Source organism: Pristiophorus japonicus, chromosome 4 (assembly GCF_044704955.1).
Source record: "Pristiophorus japonicus isolate sPriJap1 chromosome 4, sPriJap1.hap1, whole genome shotgun sequence".
Lineage (NCBI taxonomy): Eukaryota > Metazoa > Chordata > Chondrichthyes > Pristiophoridae > Pristiophorus > Pristiophorus japonicus.
In genome coordinates, this window is record NC_091980.1 from 296,114,127 (window position 1) to 296,132,029 (window position 17,903).

Sequence of the window (17,903 nt, forward strand, 5' to 3'; positions counted from 1 at the left end):
CCAACCCCATGAGCCCTTATCTTGTGTAAAATATTGTTTGCTGTAGAATAGACTCTGTTTAAGGACATAAGAACATAACAATTGGGAGCAGCAGGCCATTCGGCCCCTCGAGCATGCACCGCCCTTCAATGCGATCATGGCTGAGCTTCGAACTCAACTCCACTTTCCTGCACTATCCCCATATCTCTTGATTCCCTTAATATTCAAAAATCTATCGATCTCCGTCTTGAATATACAAGTTCTGCAATAAGTCCCGCTCCGCCTCCAGCTCTGCTGGCCATACTCACTCCGTCTTTTTAAATTGTTGTAATTCAGTTAATGGGCTTGAGCACTCATCTGAATCCAGGATCTGAGTTGGACCTGTTCTGGGTAGTTAATAAATAAGTAAACTTTAAGCCAGCGGTTCTCGTAAAATATATATAAAATTAAACCCACACCATGAGCTTGCTGACGAACCTGATGGGTAAAGGCACAGGCCGGGTGAGCCACACAGACCAGGAAGTCCCCGGTTCAAGCCCTGGCTTGTGCTGAGTTGGCTGGTGTCAGCAACACGACTGTAGGAGTGCTGCTGCAAGGGGGGGGGGGGGGGGGGGGGAGAATGATCCAGAGCTCCTGCTTCTGATCGCCATCCAGTGCAGGAGGACAGGAGCAGGCTCGGCTGTGGTATACCCCACGGTTGAATGCCAACACTCGCGATCTAGATTGAGGCATGGCGAGGTACGATAAGGTACCGCAGAGCTGCTGGTCCCTGTGGAGCCGCCACACAGCAAGGAAAGCACTTCTCTCCCCCACATCCGACTTGTGTTTTTGTTTGCCCAGCTTATTGTTTCCTTGTAATATCCCAGGACTGTGGGCCAGCGCAGTAATTTGTCTCAGCTGACAGAATAGTTTAATAGTAAATGATTTTGCCTCAGTTGACGGTGAAGTGTTCTCCCCCCTTGAATATTACGTGCCATCATCATCATCATTATAGGCGGTCCCTCGTATTGAGGACGCCAAAAAGGGATGAGTTCACAGGTGTTTCAATGAAGGACCTAATATTCCAGATCTTAAACTACATGCTGAAGGGTGGAAGATGCCTGTGCGTGGATTTTTTTTAACGGGCTTGACCGAGCTAGGAATATATGTGGACTGTACCGCACAGGAACAGGCCATTCGGCCCAACTAGTCTGTGCTGGTGTCTGTGTTCCACATGAGACTTCTCCCATTCCATCCCCTTTATCTCAGCCTTTCAGCCGATCTCTCTCTTCCTTTTTCTCTCGTGTACCCATCTAGTTTCCTTTTCAAAGCATATACGCTATTTACCTCAGCCACTCACTGTGGTAGCGAGTTCCACATTCTAGCCACTTTCTGAGTAAAGATATTTCTCCTTATTTCCCTATTGGATTTGTTAGTAACTCTCCTGTATTTATGACCCCTAGTTTTGGATTGTTGCACAAGTGGAAACATTCTCTCCACTTCTACACTGCCCAACCCATCCATAATTTCAAAGACCTCTATCAGGTCTCTAAGTCTTCTTTTTTCTTTTAAAAAAAATAAAAGCCCCAACCTGTTCAATTTTCCGGATAGCTCTAATCTCTCGGTTCTGGTACAAAAAAACATTGCACTTTCTCCAGTGCTTCTATGTCCTTTTTATACCGTGGAGAGTATAACCAGCAGAGTGCGGCCTGACCAGGGTCTGACACAAATTTAACATCAATTCACTAATGGAAGAATATTTTGCCTCGGTTGGCAGTGGTATTTACTACCCTTTAATAGTAAATGACGGAATGGGCCTGAAATTATGGTCCTGCGAGCGGATGCCTCTGACCTGTGAAATATCTATGCACTGACCTGAAGTGTCCCAGAGGTTCAGACACTTGGGCTCCTGGGGCTGTCTGGGTGGCCGCGGGTAGAGCCTCTCGTATCCCGGGGCGCATGCGGTTCGCAAGCGCCCCTGGGATCACGTGGGCCGACCCAACCAATGAAAGAAGGGGATCCCCATTCATACTTATGTACAGAATCGCCAGGCTTTTGCCAGGCGTAAGAAAGTGATCAGGAAGGCCAATGGAATCTTGGCCTTTATTGCAAAGGGGATGGAGTATAAAAGCAGGGAAGTCTTGCTACAGCTATATCAGGTATTGGTGAGGCCACACCTGGAATACTGCGTGCAGTTTTGGTTTCTATATTTACGAAAGGATATACTTGCTTTGGAGGCTGTTCAGAGAAGGTTCACTAGGTTGATTCCAGGGATGAGGGGGTTGAATTATGAGGAAAGGTTGAGTAGGTTGGGCCTCTAGTCATTGGAATTCAGAAGAATGAGAGGTGATCTTATCGAAACGTATAAGATTATGAGGGGGATTGACAAGGTGGATGCAGAGAGAATGTTTCCACTGATGGGGGCGACTAGGACTAAAGGGCATGATCTTAGAATAAGGGGTCACCCATTTAAAACTGAGGAGGAGAAATTTCTTCTGAGGGTTGTAAATCTGTGGAATTTGCTGCCTCAGGGAGCTGTGGAAGCTGGGACATTGAATAAATTTAAGACAGAAATAGACTGTTTCTTAAACGATAAGGGGTTATGGGGAGCAGGCATGGAAGTGGAGTTGAATCCATGATCAGATCAGCCATGATCTTATTGAATGGTGGAGCAGGCTCGAGGGGCTGTATGGCCTACTTCTGTTCCTATTTCTTATGTTCTTATAATTTCACGGGCATTCGCTGGACAGCCCAACTCTCCAGCCGCGAAAGCCCTTTTCCTGGGTATTACCGCGATCTGTCGAAGGTTCTTGACAAAGCACATGCGCTTTGCTTGACTAAACTCGGAACCTGTGCGGCCTCCACTGACACGTGCGCACCCGTAGGGGCCGCAAATTACCGGCCAGTGTACTTACCCTTTGATATGCTGCTCAGACTATCAAAAACACAGCAGGTAACCCACCCGTCGTTCTGGTCGATGGAAGGGACATGGCCAAAAAAGAGATGTGGGAATTTTCTATGGCCGTTTTGTGGGGATGTTGCCTCTGGCTATGGATGATGAATTCTAACCTCTTCCTCTCTCTCTCCCACAAAGGTTCAAACACATGCAGATCCGTGTTAATGCCGAGGCAGCGGCTTTCTACAGGTAAGGGTACAGGGCCTGAGCCAGCGGGTTTCTACAGGTAAGGGTACAGGACGGTGAGCCAATGGGTTTCTGTGAATGAATGTGTAGCAATAATCCGTAAATGGACTTAGTCACTCCTACCTGCAGCGCTCTTTAAGAGCTTGGAAGCTGTTTTGAAAGTCCGAGATGTTAGAAAGAAAGACTTGCATTTATATAGCGCCTTTCACGACTTCAGGGCATCCCAAAGCACTTTCCAGCCAATGAAGTACTTTGGAAGTGCAGTCACTGTTGTAATGCGGGAAATGCAGCAGCTAATTTGCGCTCAGCAAGCTCCCACAAACAGCAATGTGATAATGACCAAATAGTCTGTTTTAGTGATGTTGATTGAGGGATAAATATTGGCCAGGGACACCTGCAGTGTCAGCCTAGATTTTGTGCTCCAGTCCCTGGAGTGGGACATGAAACCAGAACCTTGTGACTCGGAGACGGGCGTGCTACCCACTGAGCCAGAATTTTGTTGTGATGAAAATGGCTGCTCTGGGCTTGCTCTCGAAGAGCAGGTTTGTTTTTACAACAGTCGGACCTCTCGCGGTGTCGAGCGTGGGCAGTCGAGATATATTTCAAATTCTCGGGTCAAGCGAGGTTAGAGTGTGGGAGTTAGTGGGACTGATGTGGGGGAGGAGGGAGAGGAGGAGGCACGAAGGGGTGGCCAGCCGTGGAGAACGGAGAAATACTGCCAGTAATGGAGGGGGGTTGGTGGGCTTTACTGTAAGTGGAATGAAGCAGGTTAAGGCTTTTTGTGGTACAGGTAGAGCTCCGAAATCCGGAAACCTCGGGACTGAGGCCGTTCTGAATTTCGGAACGTCTTTCCATTACTAACCAACCCCCCTCCATTACTGGCAGTATTTCTCCGTCCCCATGGCTGGCCACCCCTTCGTGCCCCCTCCTCTCCCTCCCCCCGGGCCGAGGTAAGTTGGGGGGGTCCGGGGGCGGGCGGGCGGCGGATGCGGGTCAATTTCGGAACATTTTCCGGATTCCGGACGACCCTGCCACTGATCGGCCCAGATTCCAGAACACTCCGAATTTCGGAACTCCAGATTTCGGCCACTCAACCTGTATATATCAATGATTTAGACTTGAATGTAGGGGCTATGATTAATAACTTTGCAGATGATACAAAAATTGGCCGTGTGGTTGATAGTGAAGAAGAAAGCTGCAGACTGCAGAAGATATCAATGAACTGATCAGGTGGGCAGAATAGATGGAATCAATTATTAAGGATGTCATAGCAGCGCATTTGGAAAGAGGTGACATGATAGGTCCAAGTCAGCATGGATTTTTGAAAGGGAAATCATGCTTGACAAATCTTCTGGAATTTTTTGAGGATGTTTCCAGTAGAGTGGACAAGGGAGAACCAGTTGATGTGATGTATTTGGACTTTCAGAAGGCTTTCGACAAGGTCCCACACAAGAGATTAATGTGCAAAGTTAAAGCACATGGGATTGGGGTTAGTGTGCTGACGTGGATTGAGAACTGGTTGTCAGACAGGAAGCAAAGAGTAGGAGTAAATGGATACTTTTCAGAATGGCAGGAAGTGACTAGTGGGGTACCGCAAGGGAGGTGTTACTACAGTTGTACAGGGCCTTGGTGAGGCCACACCTGGAGTATTGTGTACAGTTTTGGTCTCCTAACTTGAGGAAGGACTTGAGGGAGTGCAGCGAAGGTTCACCAGACTGATTCCCGGGATGGCGGGACTAACATATCAAGAAAGACTGGATCAACTGGGCTTGTATTCACTGGAGTTCAGAAGAATGAGAGGGGATCTCGTAGAAACGTTTAAAATTCTGACGGGTTTAGACAGGTTAGATGCAGGAAGCATGTTCCCAATGTTGGGGAAGTCCAGAACCAGGGGTCACAGTCTAAGGATAAGGGGAAAGCCATTTAGGACCAAGATGAGGAGGAACTTCTTCACCCAGAGAGTAGTGAACCTGTGGAATTCTCTACCACAGAAAGTTGTTGAGGCCAATTCACTAAATATATTCAAAAAGGAGTTAGATGAAGTCCTTACTACTCGGGGGATCAAGGGGTATGGCGAGAAAGCAGGAATGGGGTACTGAAGTTGCATGTTCAGCCATGAACTCATTGAATGGCGGTGCAGGCTAGAAGGGCAGAATGGCCTACTCCTGCACCTATTTTCTATGTTTCTAAATGGAATTCACTCCGGAGAAGTGTGAGGTAATACATTTCAGGAGGGCTAACAAGGCAAGAAGATTTGAGTTTCGTAGCAGCAAGGGAGCATCCGATAGGGGATTAAGTTAAAATGACTATTTAACTTGTATTACCAGAAATGTATCTCAACAGTGGCAGCTATTGGCACTGAGGTCAGAGAGGCAGCCTACTGACCTCTGGTGGTAAACATGCAGATTTGCATATATTACGGGACGTGATGGGATCAACAACAGCTTGTATTTATATAGCACCTTTAACGTAGTGAAACGTCCCAAGACGCTTCACAGGAGTGTTATGAGATAAGAGTTTGACACAGAGCCACAGAAGGAGAAATTAGCGCAGGTGACCAGAAGCTTGGTCAAAGAGGTGGGTTTTAAGGAGGGTCTTGAAGGAGGAGAGGGAGGCGGAGAGGTTTAGGAGGGAGTTGCAGAGCTTGGGGCCCAGGCAGCTGAAGGCACGGCCACCAATGGTTGAGCGATTATAATCAGGGGTGCTCAAGAGGGCAGAATTAGAGGAGCACAGACATCTGGTTATTAAGGGGGTTTATGTGGGGGGGGGGGGGGTGAGAGAATGTAATTTGTGAGAGACTATTTATATAGTGTTGGATCGTATCCTCACACTGGCCCAGCACTCCGAAGTTGAAGTCCTCCACTCAAAATATATACTTTTAAAATTTAGCAGAAAATGTCTTTCTCTCAGTATTGATTACTTTTAAAGGCTCCCAATTGCTATAGTGGTAAATGCCGTGGCTCAGTGGGTAGCTCTCACCTCTGAGTCAGAAGGTTGTGGGTTCCAGTCCCACTCCAGGGACTTCAGCACAAAATCTAGGCTGACACTCCAGTGCAGTGCTGAGGTAGTGCAGCATTGTCACAGGTGCCGTCTTTTGGATGAGACGTTAAACCAAGGCCCCATCTGCTCTAAGGTGGACATAAAAGATCCCATGGCACTATTTCGAAGAAGAACAGGGGAGTTATCCCCGGTGTCCCGGCCAACATTTTTCCCTCATCCAACACCTAAAAAAACAGATCATCAGGTCATCATCACATTGCTATTTATGGGAACTTGCTGTGTGCAAATTGGCTGCCGCGCTACCTAGTCATCATCATCATAGGCAGTCCCTTGAAACGAGGCTAACTTGCTTCCACGCCGAAAATGGATGAGTTCTCAGTGTTTCAATGATATTCCAGGTCCTGAACTACATGTTGAAGGGTGAAGATGCCCGTGCGAGGATTTTTTTAACGTGTGGTGGCCGTTGCACACCAGCCACCACACGGGCTTGACAGAGCTGGGTCTTGGTCCAGTGGCGAGCATTAACCAGGACGACTGGAGACCAGCTCTGCTGCACAGACCTAGTGCGCACACATATCGCAGTGTGGGCTGAGCCCGTGCTGCCCCTGGGCCCTCGCCTTTCCTGGGCCCCGGTCGCGTCCCTCCTTGCCGCTCCTTCGCCCCGACCTCGCCGCTCCTTCGCCCCGACCTCGCCGCTCCTGCTGTACCTGCCCGCACTGCAGTCAGCCGTCGCCCTCCTGCAGCAGCACGCGCTGCTCCCTGCAGTGGTATACCGCCGCACGCTGCTCCCTCTAATGGCCCCGGCCTGCTGATGGTCTTGCAGGCCGGGACTGTGCCGATTTGGGCCTACATCCACTCAACACACACACAAGCATGTTCCAGAGATTGTGAAGGGATTGACGGATATGGCAAAATAGTGGGAATATGTGGCTGATTCATGAAAAAAAGGACCAGCATGTTAGCATTTTCTGAATCTTTAAAGATTCTTCTGCCCTCAAATATTGCAAGGGGGTTGGAGTACAAGAGTAAGGAAGTCTTGCTACAATTGTACAGGGCTTTAAGGAGACCAAAATTGTGCACAGTACTCCAGGTGTGGTGTCACTAAATGCGTTACCTACATTACAACAGCGACTACACTTCAAATAGTACTTCATTGGCTATAAGGTGCTTTGGGACGCCCTGAGGTTGTGAAAGGTGCTATATAAATGCAAGTCCTTCTTTTTGCCACCCAGTATAAAACTGAGCCACACAGATCAGGAGAGATGAGGTTCTGCTGTTGGGCGGGACTGTTGGGGTTTTTGTATTTCCTGCCCCACTTTGATCTGGTCCTGTTCTGAAGTTCCAGGGCGAGCGATAAAACATTTTCCACGTGTGAGTCGACAGGGAGTGGCGGCAGACCTCACCACAGTGAGGGGCATCGCTGTTGGTTCTGATCATTTAATCCCATACACCCACGTTTCGGGAGTGGGGCCGGGATCACTGTATTCCCCACAATTTTCACTCCGAATCACTGTGATTGAGGACAATTCCTCAAAGGATCGTGGAAATCTGGAAACTCTTCCCCCCCCCCCCCCCCCCGTCAAAAGGCCATTGACGCTGGGTCAAGTGAATGTTTTGTTAGGCAACAGTATCAAGGGAGCAGAGGCGGGTAAACGGAGTCGAGCCGGGATCTGATTGAATGTAGGAACAGATTGGAGGAGATGAATGGCCTCCTCTTGGTCTTATGTACCTGGGATATGAGAGCAGTCCGAACCGGAGGTCGGATTTGGGACTTTCCCGGACTGTTCGCCTCAATTCTACACCAGACCTTTATTCACAAAGAACGGGCCACGTTTTCCGATCCTGGGGCATTGGGTTCCAGCTCTTCATCAGCAATCCCTGCTGGAAAGGGCATGAGTTGGATGGTAACTGAGGACAAGATTGAGTGTGGCTGCAAGCACTTGTTATGTAGGAGTGATGGGGAGAGGCGTGTGGGAGGGGTAATGATGCGGGTGAGGGGTGATAATTGGGTGCAGGTGGGGCGATGATGGAGGAGCGATGAAGGGAGAGGTGTGGGGACAATGATGGATGAGGGGGGGGGGTGTGGGGAGCGATGATGGGGAAAGGGGTCCCGGGATAATGGTGGGAGTGGGGAGTGGGGGGGTGTTGGAGGTATGATGATGGGAGTGGGGTGATGAGGGTGACAATGGGGGGAGAGGTGCAGGTGGCGATGATGGGGGAGGGGTGTGGTGGGGGCGATGATAGGGGAGGGGTGCCGGGGGACGATGATGGAGAAGGGGTCCCGGGACGATGGGGGGAGGCTGTGGCGGGGGAATGGATGTTGGAGATATGATGATGGGGGCAGGGTGATGAGGGCAACGATGGGGGGAGAGGTGCGTGTGGTGATGATGAGGGCGATGATGGGGGAGGGTTGGGGGCGATGATGGGGGAGGGGTGTGGGGGCGATGATGGGGGAGGGGTGTGGGGGCGTTGATGGCGGACGGGTGATGGGGGCGTGGTGCTGGCCGATGACGGGGGAGGGGTGATGGGGGAGGGGTGCAGGGAGGCGATTGTGGTGGAGGGGTGCGGGGGAGCGATGACGGGGGAAGGGTGCGGGGGGGGCGATGACGGGGGAAGGGTATGGGGGGGTACGGGGGCGGTGATGGGGTGGGCTATGGGGGAGGGGTGTAGGGGGCATTGAAGTGGGAAGGATGTGGGGGCGTGGAAGGGGTGTGGGGGCGATGTTGGGGGAGGGGTTTGGGGCGATGTTGGGGGAGGGGTTTGGGGGGAGGGGTGTGGGGGCGATGTTGGGGGAGGGGTTTAGGTGGGGAGGGATGTGGGAGCGATGATGGGGGAGGGGTGTTGATTACGAACCTTTTAGATGTGAAGAGGAGGCTCCTCGAGTTATATATGAAATGATTTGTTGTGATGTGTGGTAACAGAGCAGGGAGAGTGGAGCACATGAGGACTAACTGGAGACTCCAAGATCTGCTGCAAACACAGAGGGAGCTGATGTACAAGGAGCTGTGGCTGTACAGTGAGTACACAGACTGTGGGGCACTGTCTCACAATAAGGGATCGGCCATTTAACACTGAGCTGAGGAGGAATTTCTTCACAGAGGATGGTGAATCTTTGAAATTGTCTACCCCAGAGGGCCGTGGATGCTGAGTCGTTGAGTATGTTCAAGCCCGAGATAGATTTTGGGAGTTTAGGGGAATCGGGATATGGAGATCGGACGGGAAAGTGGAGTTGAGGTCGAAGATCAGCCATGATCTTATTGAATGGTGGAGCAGGCTCGAAGGGCCGTATGGCCTACTCCTGCTCCTAATTCTTATGTTCTTACAGTGAATACCTGGGAACGGTGGGTTCACAGTGTTTACATGGGGAGCTGTGATTGTTTCTCGAGTACTTGGGGACGTTAGCGGGTTATGCCGAATGGCATCCTCCCTCTCACTTTCCCACTGGTAAACGGGGCGGTTAAGGTTGGCCAATAACTGTGGCCTTTACAGCCGTAGGTACAACAACAACGTGTATTTATATCGCGCCCTTAACGTAGTGAGACGTCCCAAGATGCTTCACAGGAATATTAAGACAAAAAACTTGACATCGAGCCACATAAGGAGAAATTAGGGCAGGTGACCAAAAGCTTGGTCAAAGAGGTAGGTTTAAAGGAGCATCTCGAAGGAGGAGAGAGGTGGAGAGGTTTAGGGAGGGAGTTCCAGAGTTTCTTTATCATCATCATCACAGGCAGTTCCATCGAAATCAAGGAAAACTTGCTTCCACTCTAAAAGTGAGTTCTAAGGTGGCTGTACAGTCCAATATAGGAATTACAGTCTCTGTCACAGGTGGGGCAGACAGTCGTTCAAGAGAAGTACGACCAGCGCTGCCTCCGCAAGATCCTGCAAATCCCCTGGGAGGATAGAACACCACCTCCAGTGTGCCAGCGCAGCCTTCAGTCGCCTGAGGAAGAGTGTGTTTGAAGACCGGGACTTCAAATCTGGCACCAATTTGATGGTCTACAGGGCTGCAGTGATACCCTCCCTCCTATATGGCTCAGAGACCTGGACCATATACAGTAGACACCTCAAAGCACTGGAGAAATACCACCAATGATGTCTCCATAAGATCCTGCAAATCCACTGGGAGGATAGAATCACCAACGTCGGTGTTCTCGCTCAGGCCAACATCCCTAGCATCGAAGCACTGACCACACTCGACCAGCTCCGTTGGGCGGGCCGCATTGTCCGCATGCCCGACACGAGACTCCCAAAGCAAGCGCTCTACACGGCAAACGAGCCCCAGGTGGACAGAGGATACGTTACAAGGACACCCTCAAAGCCTCCCTGAAAACGTGCAACATCCCCACCAACACCTAGGAGTCCCTGGCCAAAGACCGCCCTAAGTTGAGGAAGAGCATCTGAGAGGGCACTGAGCACCTCGAGTCTCGTCGCCGAGAGCATGCAGAAACCAAGCGCAGGTAGGAGTGTGTGGCAAGGAGTGTGTGGCAAACCAGCCCCACCCTCCCTTTCCAAAGCTTGCAGCTGAAGGCACGGCCAGCAACAGTCGAGCGATTATAATCAGGGGTGCTCAAGAGCGAGCTAGATAAGTTCATGGGGGAGCAAAAAATAGAAGGTTCTGCTGATAGGGTGAGATGAAGAAGGGTGCGAGGAGGTTTGTGTAGAGCATAAACACCGGCACGGACCTATTGAGTCGAATGGTCTGTTCCTGCGTTGAGATGTTGTACAAACTCTGCATAACAGTGTTTTCCCCCCCCCCCCCCCCGCCCCCCACACAAGAATAACTAACTTCATGAGTGACCCCCAGGCAGTCTCTCCTGTTTAAACTGTTGATCAACACATCTCTCTCTTGCTTTCCCTCAGTCGGAGTGAACATATTTGATTACCTGGGCAGTATTGTCAGCTACGTCGTCATAGCGATCCCCATCTTTACTGGACGGTATGACGACCTCTCCCCAGCAGACCTCATCGAGATGGTCAGCAAGGTACAACCCGTGGCTCCGTGTCGCGGCTTGGGCTTAAAGAAAGAATTACTTGCATTTATATAGTGCCTTTCACGACCACCGGACATCTCAAAGCGCTTTACACCCAGTGAAGTACATTTGGAGTATAGTCACTGTTGTAACGTGGGAAACACGGCAGCCAATTTGTGCACAGCAAGCTCCCACAAACAGCAATGTGATGATGACCAGATAAAATGTCTTTGTTATGTCAACTGAGGGATAAATATTGGCCAGGACACCGGGGATAACTCCCCTGTTCCTCTTCAAAATAGTGCCATGGGATCTTTAACGTCCACCTGAGAGCAGACGGGGCTTCGGTTTAACGTCTCGTAGAAACATAGAAAATAGGTGCAGGAGTAGGCCATTTGGCCTTTCGAGCCTGCACCGCCATTCAATGAGTTCATGGCTGAACATGCAACTTCAGTACCCCCTTCCTGCTTTCTTGACATACTCCTTGATCCCCCTAGTAGTAAGGACTACATCTAACTCCTTTTTGAATATATTTAGTGAATTGGCCTCAACAACTTTCTGTGGTAGAGGTCCTAAATGGCTTACCCCTTATCCTTAGACTCTGACCCCTGGTTCTGGACTTCCCCAACATTGAGAACATTCTTCCTGCATCTTAACCTCTCTGAACCCATGAGAATTTTAAACGTTTCTATGAGATCCCCTCTCATTCTTCTGAACTCCAGTGAATACAAGCCCAGTTGATCCAGTATGTCTTGATATGTCAGTCCCGCCATCGCTGGAATCAGTCTGGTGAACCTTTGCTGCACTCCCTCAATAGCAAGAATGTCCTTCCTCAAGTTAGGAGACCAAAACTGTACACAATACTCCAGGTGTGGCCTCACCAAGGCTCTGTACAACTGTAGTAACACCTCCCTGCCCCTGTACTCAAATCCCCTCGCTATGAAGACCAACATGCCATTTGCTTTCTTAACTGCCTGCTGTACCTGCATGCCAACCTTCAATGACTGATGTACCATGACACCCAGGTCTCGTTGCACCTCCCCTTTTCCTAATCTGTCACCATTCAGATAATAGTTTGTCTCTCTGTTTTTACCACCAAAGTGGATAACCTCACATTTATCCACATTATACTTCATCTGCCATGCATTTGCCCACTCACCTAACCTTGAAACATAGAAAATAGGTGCAGGAGCAGGCCATTCAGCCCTTCTAGCCTGCACCGCCATTCAATGAGTTCATGGCTGAACATGAAACTTCAGTACCCCCTTCCTGCTTTCTCGCCATAACCCTTGATCCCCCGAGTAGTAAGGACTTCATCTAACTCCCTTTTGAATATATTTAGTGAATTGGCCTCAACTACTTTCTGTGGTAGAGAATTCCACAGGTTCACCACTCTCTGGGTGAAGAAGTTTCTCCTCATCTCGGTCCTAAATGGCTTACCCCTTATCCTCAGACTGTGACCCCTGGTTCTGGACTTCCCCAACATTGGGAACATTCTTTCTGCATCTGACCTGTCTAAACCCGTCAGAATTTTAAACGTTTCTATGAGGTCCCCTCTCATTCTTCTGAACTCCAGTGAATACAATCCCAATTGATCCAATCTTTCTTGATAGGTCAGTCCCGCCATCCCGGGAATCAGTCTGGTGAACCTTCGCTGCACTCCCTCAATAGCAAGAATGTCCTTCCTCAAGTTAGGAGACCAAAACTGTACACAATACTCCAGGTGTGGCCTCACCAAGGCCCTGTACAACTGTAGCAACACCTCCCTGCCCCTGTATTCAAATCCCCTCGCTATGAAGGCCAACATGCCATTTGCTTTCTTAACCGCCTGCTGTACCTGCATGCCAACCTTCAATGACTGATGTACCATGACACCCAGGTCTCGTTGCACCTTCCCTTTTCCTAATCTGTCACCATTCAGATAATAGTCTGTCTCTCTGTTTTTACCACCAAAGTGGATAACCTCACATTTATCCACATTATACTTCATCTGCCATGCATTTGCCCACTCACCTAACCTATCCAAGTCACTCTGCAGCCTAATAGCATCCTCCTCGCAGCTCACACTGCCACCCAACTTAGTATCATCCGCAAATTTGGAGATACTGCATTTAATCCCCTCGTCTAAATCATTAATGTACAATGTAAACAGCTGGGGCCCCAGCACAGAACCTTGCGGCACTCCACTAGTCACTGCCTGCCATTCTGAAAAGTACCCGTTTACTCCTACTCTTGGATGTGCACTTAAAGTGCCGTAACCTACAGGGCTACGGGCCAAGAGTGAAAAGTGGGATTAGGCTCGATAGCTCTTGGTTGGCCGTCGTGGACACGATGGGCCGAAATGGTCTCCTTCTGTGCTGTAAATTTCTATGATTCTTTCCAAAAGATGGCACATACGAAAAATGGCACCTCTGACACTGCAGCGCTCCCTCAGCACTGCACTGGAGTGTCGGCCTAGATTTTCTGCCCCAGTCTTTCTCTGTCCCATTCTCGTGCTCACTCTCTCTCTCTCTCTCTCTCTCTGCCTCGGGGTCTCTCTGCCCCCAGCCCCTCTCGCTCTCTGCCCCCAGCCCCTCTCGCTCTCTGCCCCCAGCCCCTCTCGCTCTCTGCCCCCAGCCCCTCTCGCTCTCTGCCCCCAGCCCCTCTCGCTCTCTGCCCCCAGCCCCTCTCGCTGTCTGCCCCCAGCCCCTCTCGCTCTCTGCCCCCAGCCCCTCTCGCTCTCTGCCCCCAGCCCCTCTCGCTCTCTGCCCCCAGCCCCTCTCGCTGTCTGCCCCCAGCCCCTCTCGCTCTCTGCCCCCAGCCCCTCTCGCTCTCTGCCCCCAGCCCCTCTCGCTCTCTGCCCCCAGCCCCTCTCGCTGTCTGCCCCCAGCCCCTCTCGCTCTCTGCCCCCAGCCCCTCTCGCTCTCTGCCCCCAGCCCCTCTCGCTCTCTGCCCCCAGCCCCTCTCGCTGTCTGCCCCCAGCCCCTCTCGCTGTCTGCCCCCAGCCCCTCTCGCTGTCTGCCCCCAGCCCCTCTCGCTGTCTGCCCCCAGCCCCTCTCGCTGTCTGCCCCCAGCCCCTCTCGCTCTCTGCCCCCAGTCCCTCTCGCTGTCTGCCCCCAGCCCCTCTCGCTCTCTGCCCCCAGCCCCTCTCGCTCTCTGCCCCCAACCCCCTCGCTGTCTGCCCCCAGCCCCTCTCGCTGTCTGCCCCCAGCCCCTCTCTCTCTCTGCCCCCAGCCCCTCTCGCTGTCTGCCCCCAGCCCCCCTCGCTGTCTGCCCCCAGCCCCTCTCGCTCTCTGCCCCCAGCCCCTCTCGCTCTCTGCCCCCAGCCCCTCTCGCTCTCTGCCCCCAGCCCCTCTCGCTCTCTGCCCCCAGCCCCTCTCGCTCTCTGCCCCCAGCCCCTCTCGCTCTCTGCCCCCAGCCCCTCTCGCTCTCTGCCCCCAGCCCCCCTCGCTGTCTGCCCCCAGCCCCTCTCGCTCTCTGCCCCCAGCCCCTCTCGCTCTCTGCCCCCAGCCCCTCTCGCTGTCTGCCCCCAGCCCCTCTCGCTGTCTGCCCCCAGCCCCTCTCGCTCTCTGCCCCCAGCCCCTCTCGCTGTCTGCCCCCAGCCCCTCTCGCTGTCTGCCCCCAGCCCCTCTCGCTCTCTGCCCCCAGCCCCTCTCGCTCTCTGCCCCCAGCCCCTCTCGCTCTCTGCCCCCAGCCCCTCTCGCTCTCTGCCCCCAGCCCCTCTCGCTGTCTGCCCCCAGCCCCTCTCGCTCTCTGCCCCCAGCCCCTCTCGCTGTCTGCCCCCAGCCCCTCTCGCTCTCTGCCCCCAGCCCCTCTCGCTCTCTGCCCCCAGCCCCTCTCGCTCTCTGCCCCCAGCCCCTCTCGCTCTCTGCCCCCAGCCCCCCTCGCTGTCTGCCCCCAGCCCCCCTCGCTGTCTGCCCCCAGCCCCTCTCGCTGTCTGCCCCCAGCCCCTCACGCTCTCTGCCCCCAGCCCCTCACGCTCTCTGCCCCCAGCCCCTCTCGCTGTCTGCCCCCAGCCCCTCTCGCTGTCTGCCCCCAGCCCCTCTCGCTGTCTGCCCCCAGCCCCTCTCGCTGTCTGCCCCCAGCCCCTCTCGCTGTCTGCCCCCAGCCCCTCTCGCTGTCTGCCCCCAGCCCCTCTCGCTGTCTGCCCCCAGCCCCTCTCGCTCTCTGCCCCCAGCCCCTCTCGCTCTCTGCCCCCAGCCCCTCTCGCTCTCTGCCCCCAGCCCCTCTCGCTCTCTGCCCCCAGCCCCTCTCGCTCTCTGCCCCCAGCCCCTCTCGCTCTCTGCCCCCAGCCCCTCTCGCTCTCTGCCCCCAGCCCCTCTCGCTGTCTGCCCCCAGACCCTCTCGCTCTCTGCCCCCAGCCCCTCTCGCTGTCTGCCCCCAGCCCCTCTCGCTGTCTGCCCCCAGCCCCTCTCGCTCTCTGCCCCCAGCCCCTCTCGCTCTCTGCCCCCAGCCCCTCTCGCTCTCTGCCCCCAGCCCCTCTCGCTCTCTGCCCCCAGCCCCTCTCGCTCTCTGCCCCCAGCCCCTCTCGCTCTCTGCCCCCAGCCCCTCTCGCTGTCTGCCCCCAGCCCCTCTCGCTCTCTGCCCCCAGCCCCTCTCGCTCTCTGCCCCCAGCCCCTCTCGCTGTCTGCCCCCAGCCCCTCTCGCTGTCTGCCCCCAGCCCCTCTCGCTGACTGCCCCCAGCCCCTCTCGGCCGATTGGAATGAGAGCGGAGCAACACATCCAGTCCGGCGTTTCCAGTTTGGGCAGAGGGCGGAGCATGACATACGCACCCGCAGAAAAAACGCAGTACAAATAGTTACTCCCCTACTCTATCACATTTGTGCTGTGTCCCGTGCAGTCAGGGGAGGGCAGTCAGTCGCGGGAGGTGCGTTGTCTGTCATTTTGTCCTTGTTTTAAATCTGGTCCTTCCTCCAGTGCCCCGGTTGCCTAGGTTACGGAAGCACCAAGCCCATACAGGGGGGATAAACCTCGGGTTCAGTCCCCGGGGTTAACTGATCCGAACCACTTGCTTTCCACGGTTGAATCGCCCGTCTAGGCTCGCACATGGGCAACTTGCCTGGAGCCATGCCGTCAGTCCGAGTCGGCACCTTCAGAAGGGAATGGGGAGAAGATTGTGGCAGTGGGGTGGGGGGCAGATTGGGTCCGGGTCGCCAACTCTGTTTGGAGGTTTCATCACATGACCTCTCAACTCGAACCACCCCTCCTGCTATTGGTCCATCCTCAGGGCGCTCTGCCGTCCCAGGTCCAATTGGAAAAGGGAATGGATTCTTTGTTACCCAATTGGATTAATCTTGACTCTCAGTGAAACAGCCCCTTCCCCCCTCCCCCATCTCCAATATTGTTATATCTAATAAATGAAAGTCATCAAAGAAAGAGCAAAAAAAGACCACGATTTTATTTACTGACCTGTGATTTTTCTCCCGGAGTTTGCGAGCAGCCGTTTTCTCGAGATGTATCTTCCAGTCCTGGACACTCCAGAGCAATCCTGGCGGTTTGACAACCAATTTTCCCTCTAGTCTTTTTTAACCCCTTTAACGGGCTGCATGAGCCATTCAAAGTTTGCACATGTGCGTTTTTTCTATTTAAAAGGCGGCTCACTGGCTGCGCGGGACCTGCAGAGCACTGCCCGGCCACACAGCCTAAAGGGAACGTTGTTGGCAACCCTAGGATAGGTACAAGAACAAAAGACTTGCCTTTATATAGTGCCTTTCACGATCACTAGATGTCTCAAAGCGCATTACAGCCAATGAAGTACTTTTGAAGTGTAGTCACTGTTGTAACGTGGGAAGTCACCGGATTTGTGGGGAGGGGGGGGAAGGGCGCGAGAACTGTAGTTGACATTGACCCCCATCCTAGCTTCCTGCTGCTGTGTAGTCACTGTTGTAATGTGCACACAGCAAGCTTCCACAAACAGCAATGTGATAATGACCAGATAATCTCTTATGGTGATTGAGGAATAAACATTGGCTAGGACACCGGGGATAACTCCCCTGTTCTTCTTCGAAATAGTGCCACGGGATCTTTTACGTCAGCCTGAGAGAGCAGACGGGGCCTCGGTTTAACGTCTCATCTGAAAGACGGCACCTCCGACAGTGCAGCGTGACCACCCCAGCACTGCACTGGAGTGTCAGCCTAGATTTTTGTGCTCAAGTCCCTGGAGTGGGCCTTGAACCCACCACCTTCTGACCCAGAGGTGGCGCTACCTATTGAGCCACAGCTGACACTGTAGTACATGTAGTGGCTGTGTGCAAATCCCGCTGTGTAAAAGTGACTGGTGCATTGATTCTCACTGTCCCCTCTCAAAGAAAGAAAGACTTGCATTTATATAGCGCCTTTCATGACCTTAAGACATCCCAAAGCGCTTTACAGCCAATGAAGTACTGTTGAAGTGTAGTCACTGTTGTAATGCAGGAAACTCCCACGATAGGAGCCGGAGGGAAAGGATTAATCATCTCACTTAAACCCCTTCCCCCACCCCACGCCATCTCGGATTGATTTGGGACTGGAAACCTTCATTTTAAAAAGTGGATGATACTTCCAATCCAACGCTTCCAACACTCCCTTCCAACCGATGATCCATCTCATTTAGATGCGCGGTCCCTTTAACTGGCCCTGCGGCCCATTCAAATTTCCGTGCATGCGCGGTTTCTTGAATGTAAAAGCTGGTGAGTGGCCTGGAATGGTGGGACGGGCTCGAGGGGCTGAATGGCCTGCTCCTGTTCCCAATGTTGCTGTCAGCCTGCTCTGTGGTCCTGAGGTGACATTTGCAGAGTGCACCACTGGGTGGCACTGCAGGACACGGCTGTGAGAGGCTACAATGCTGCCTTATCCAGAGCCCCATGGTGCCTGCA

The 17,903-nt window shown here is 52.9% G+C and overlaps 1 protein-coding gene across 1 annotated transcript in view; it reads left to right on the top strand.

Annotated features, from left to right (window-relative positions):
• abcd4 (ATP-binding cassette, sub-family D (ALD), member 4) overlaps positions 1-17,903 on the top strand; it is a 79,436-nt gene that overhangs the window by 36,723 nt on the left and 24,810 nt on the right. Inside the window, exons 7-9 of the mRNA XM_070877940.1 lie at positions 3,053-3,103; positions 9,022-9,116; positions 10,961-11,082. Coding sequence (XP_070734041.1) covers positions 3,053-3,103; positions 9,022-9,116; positions 10,961-11,082 — 268 coding nt within the window. The remainder of the gene's footprint in view (positions 1-3,052; positions 3,104-9,021; positions 9,117-10,960; positions 11,083-17,903) is intronic.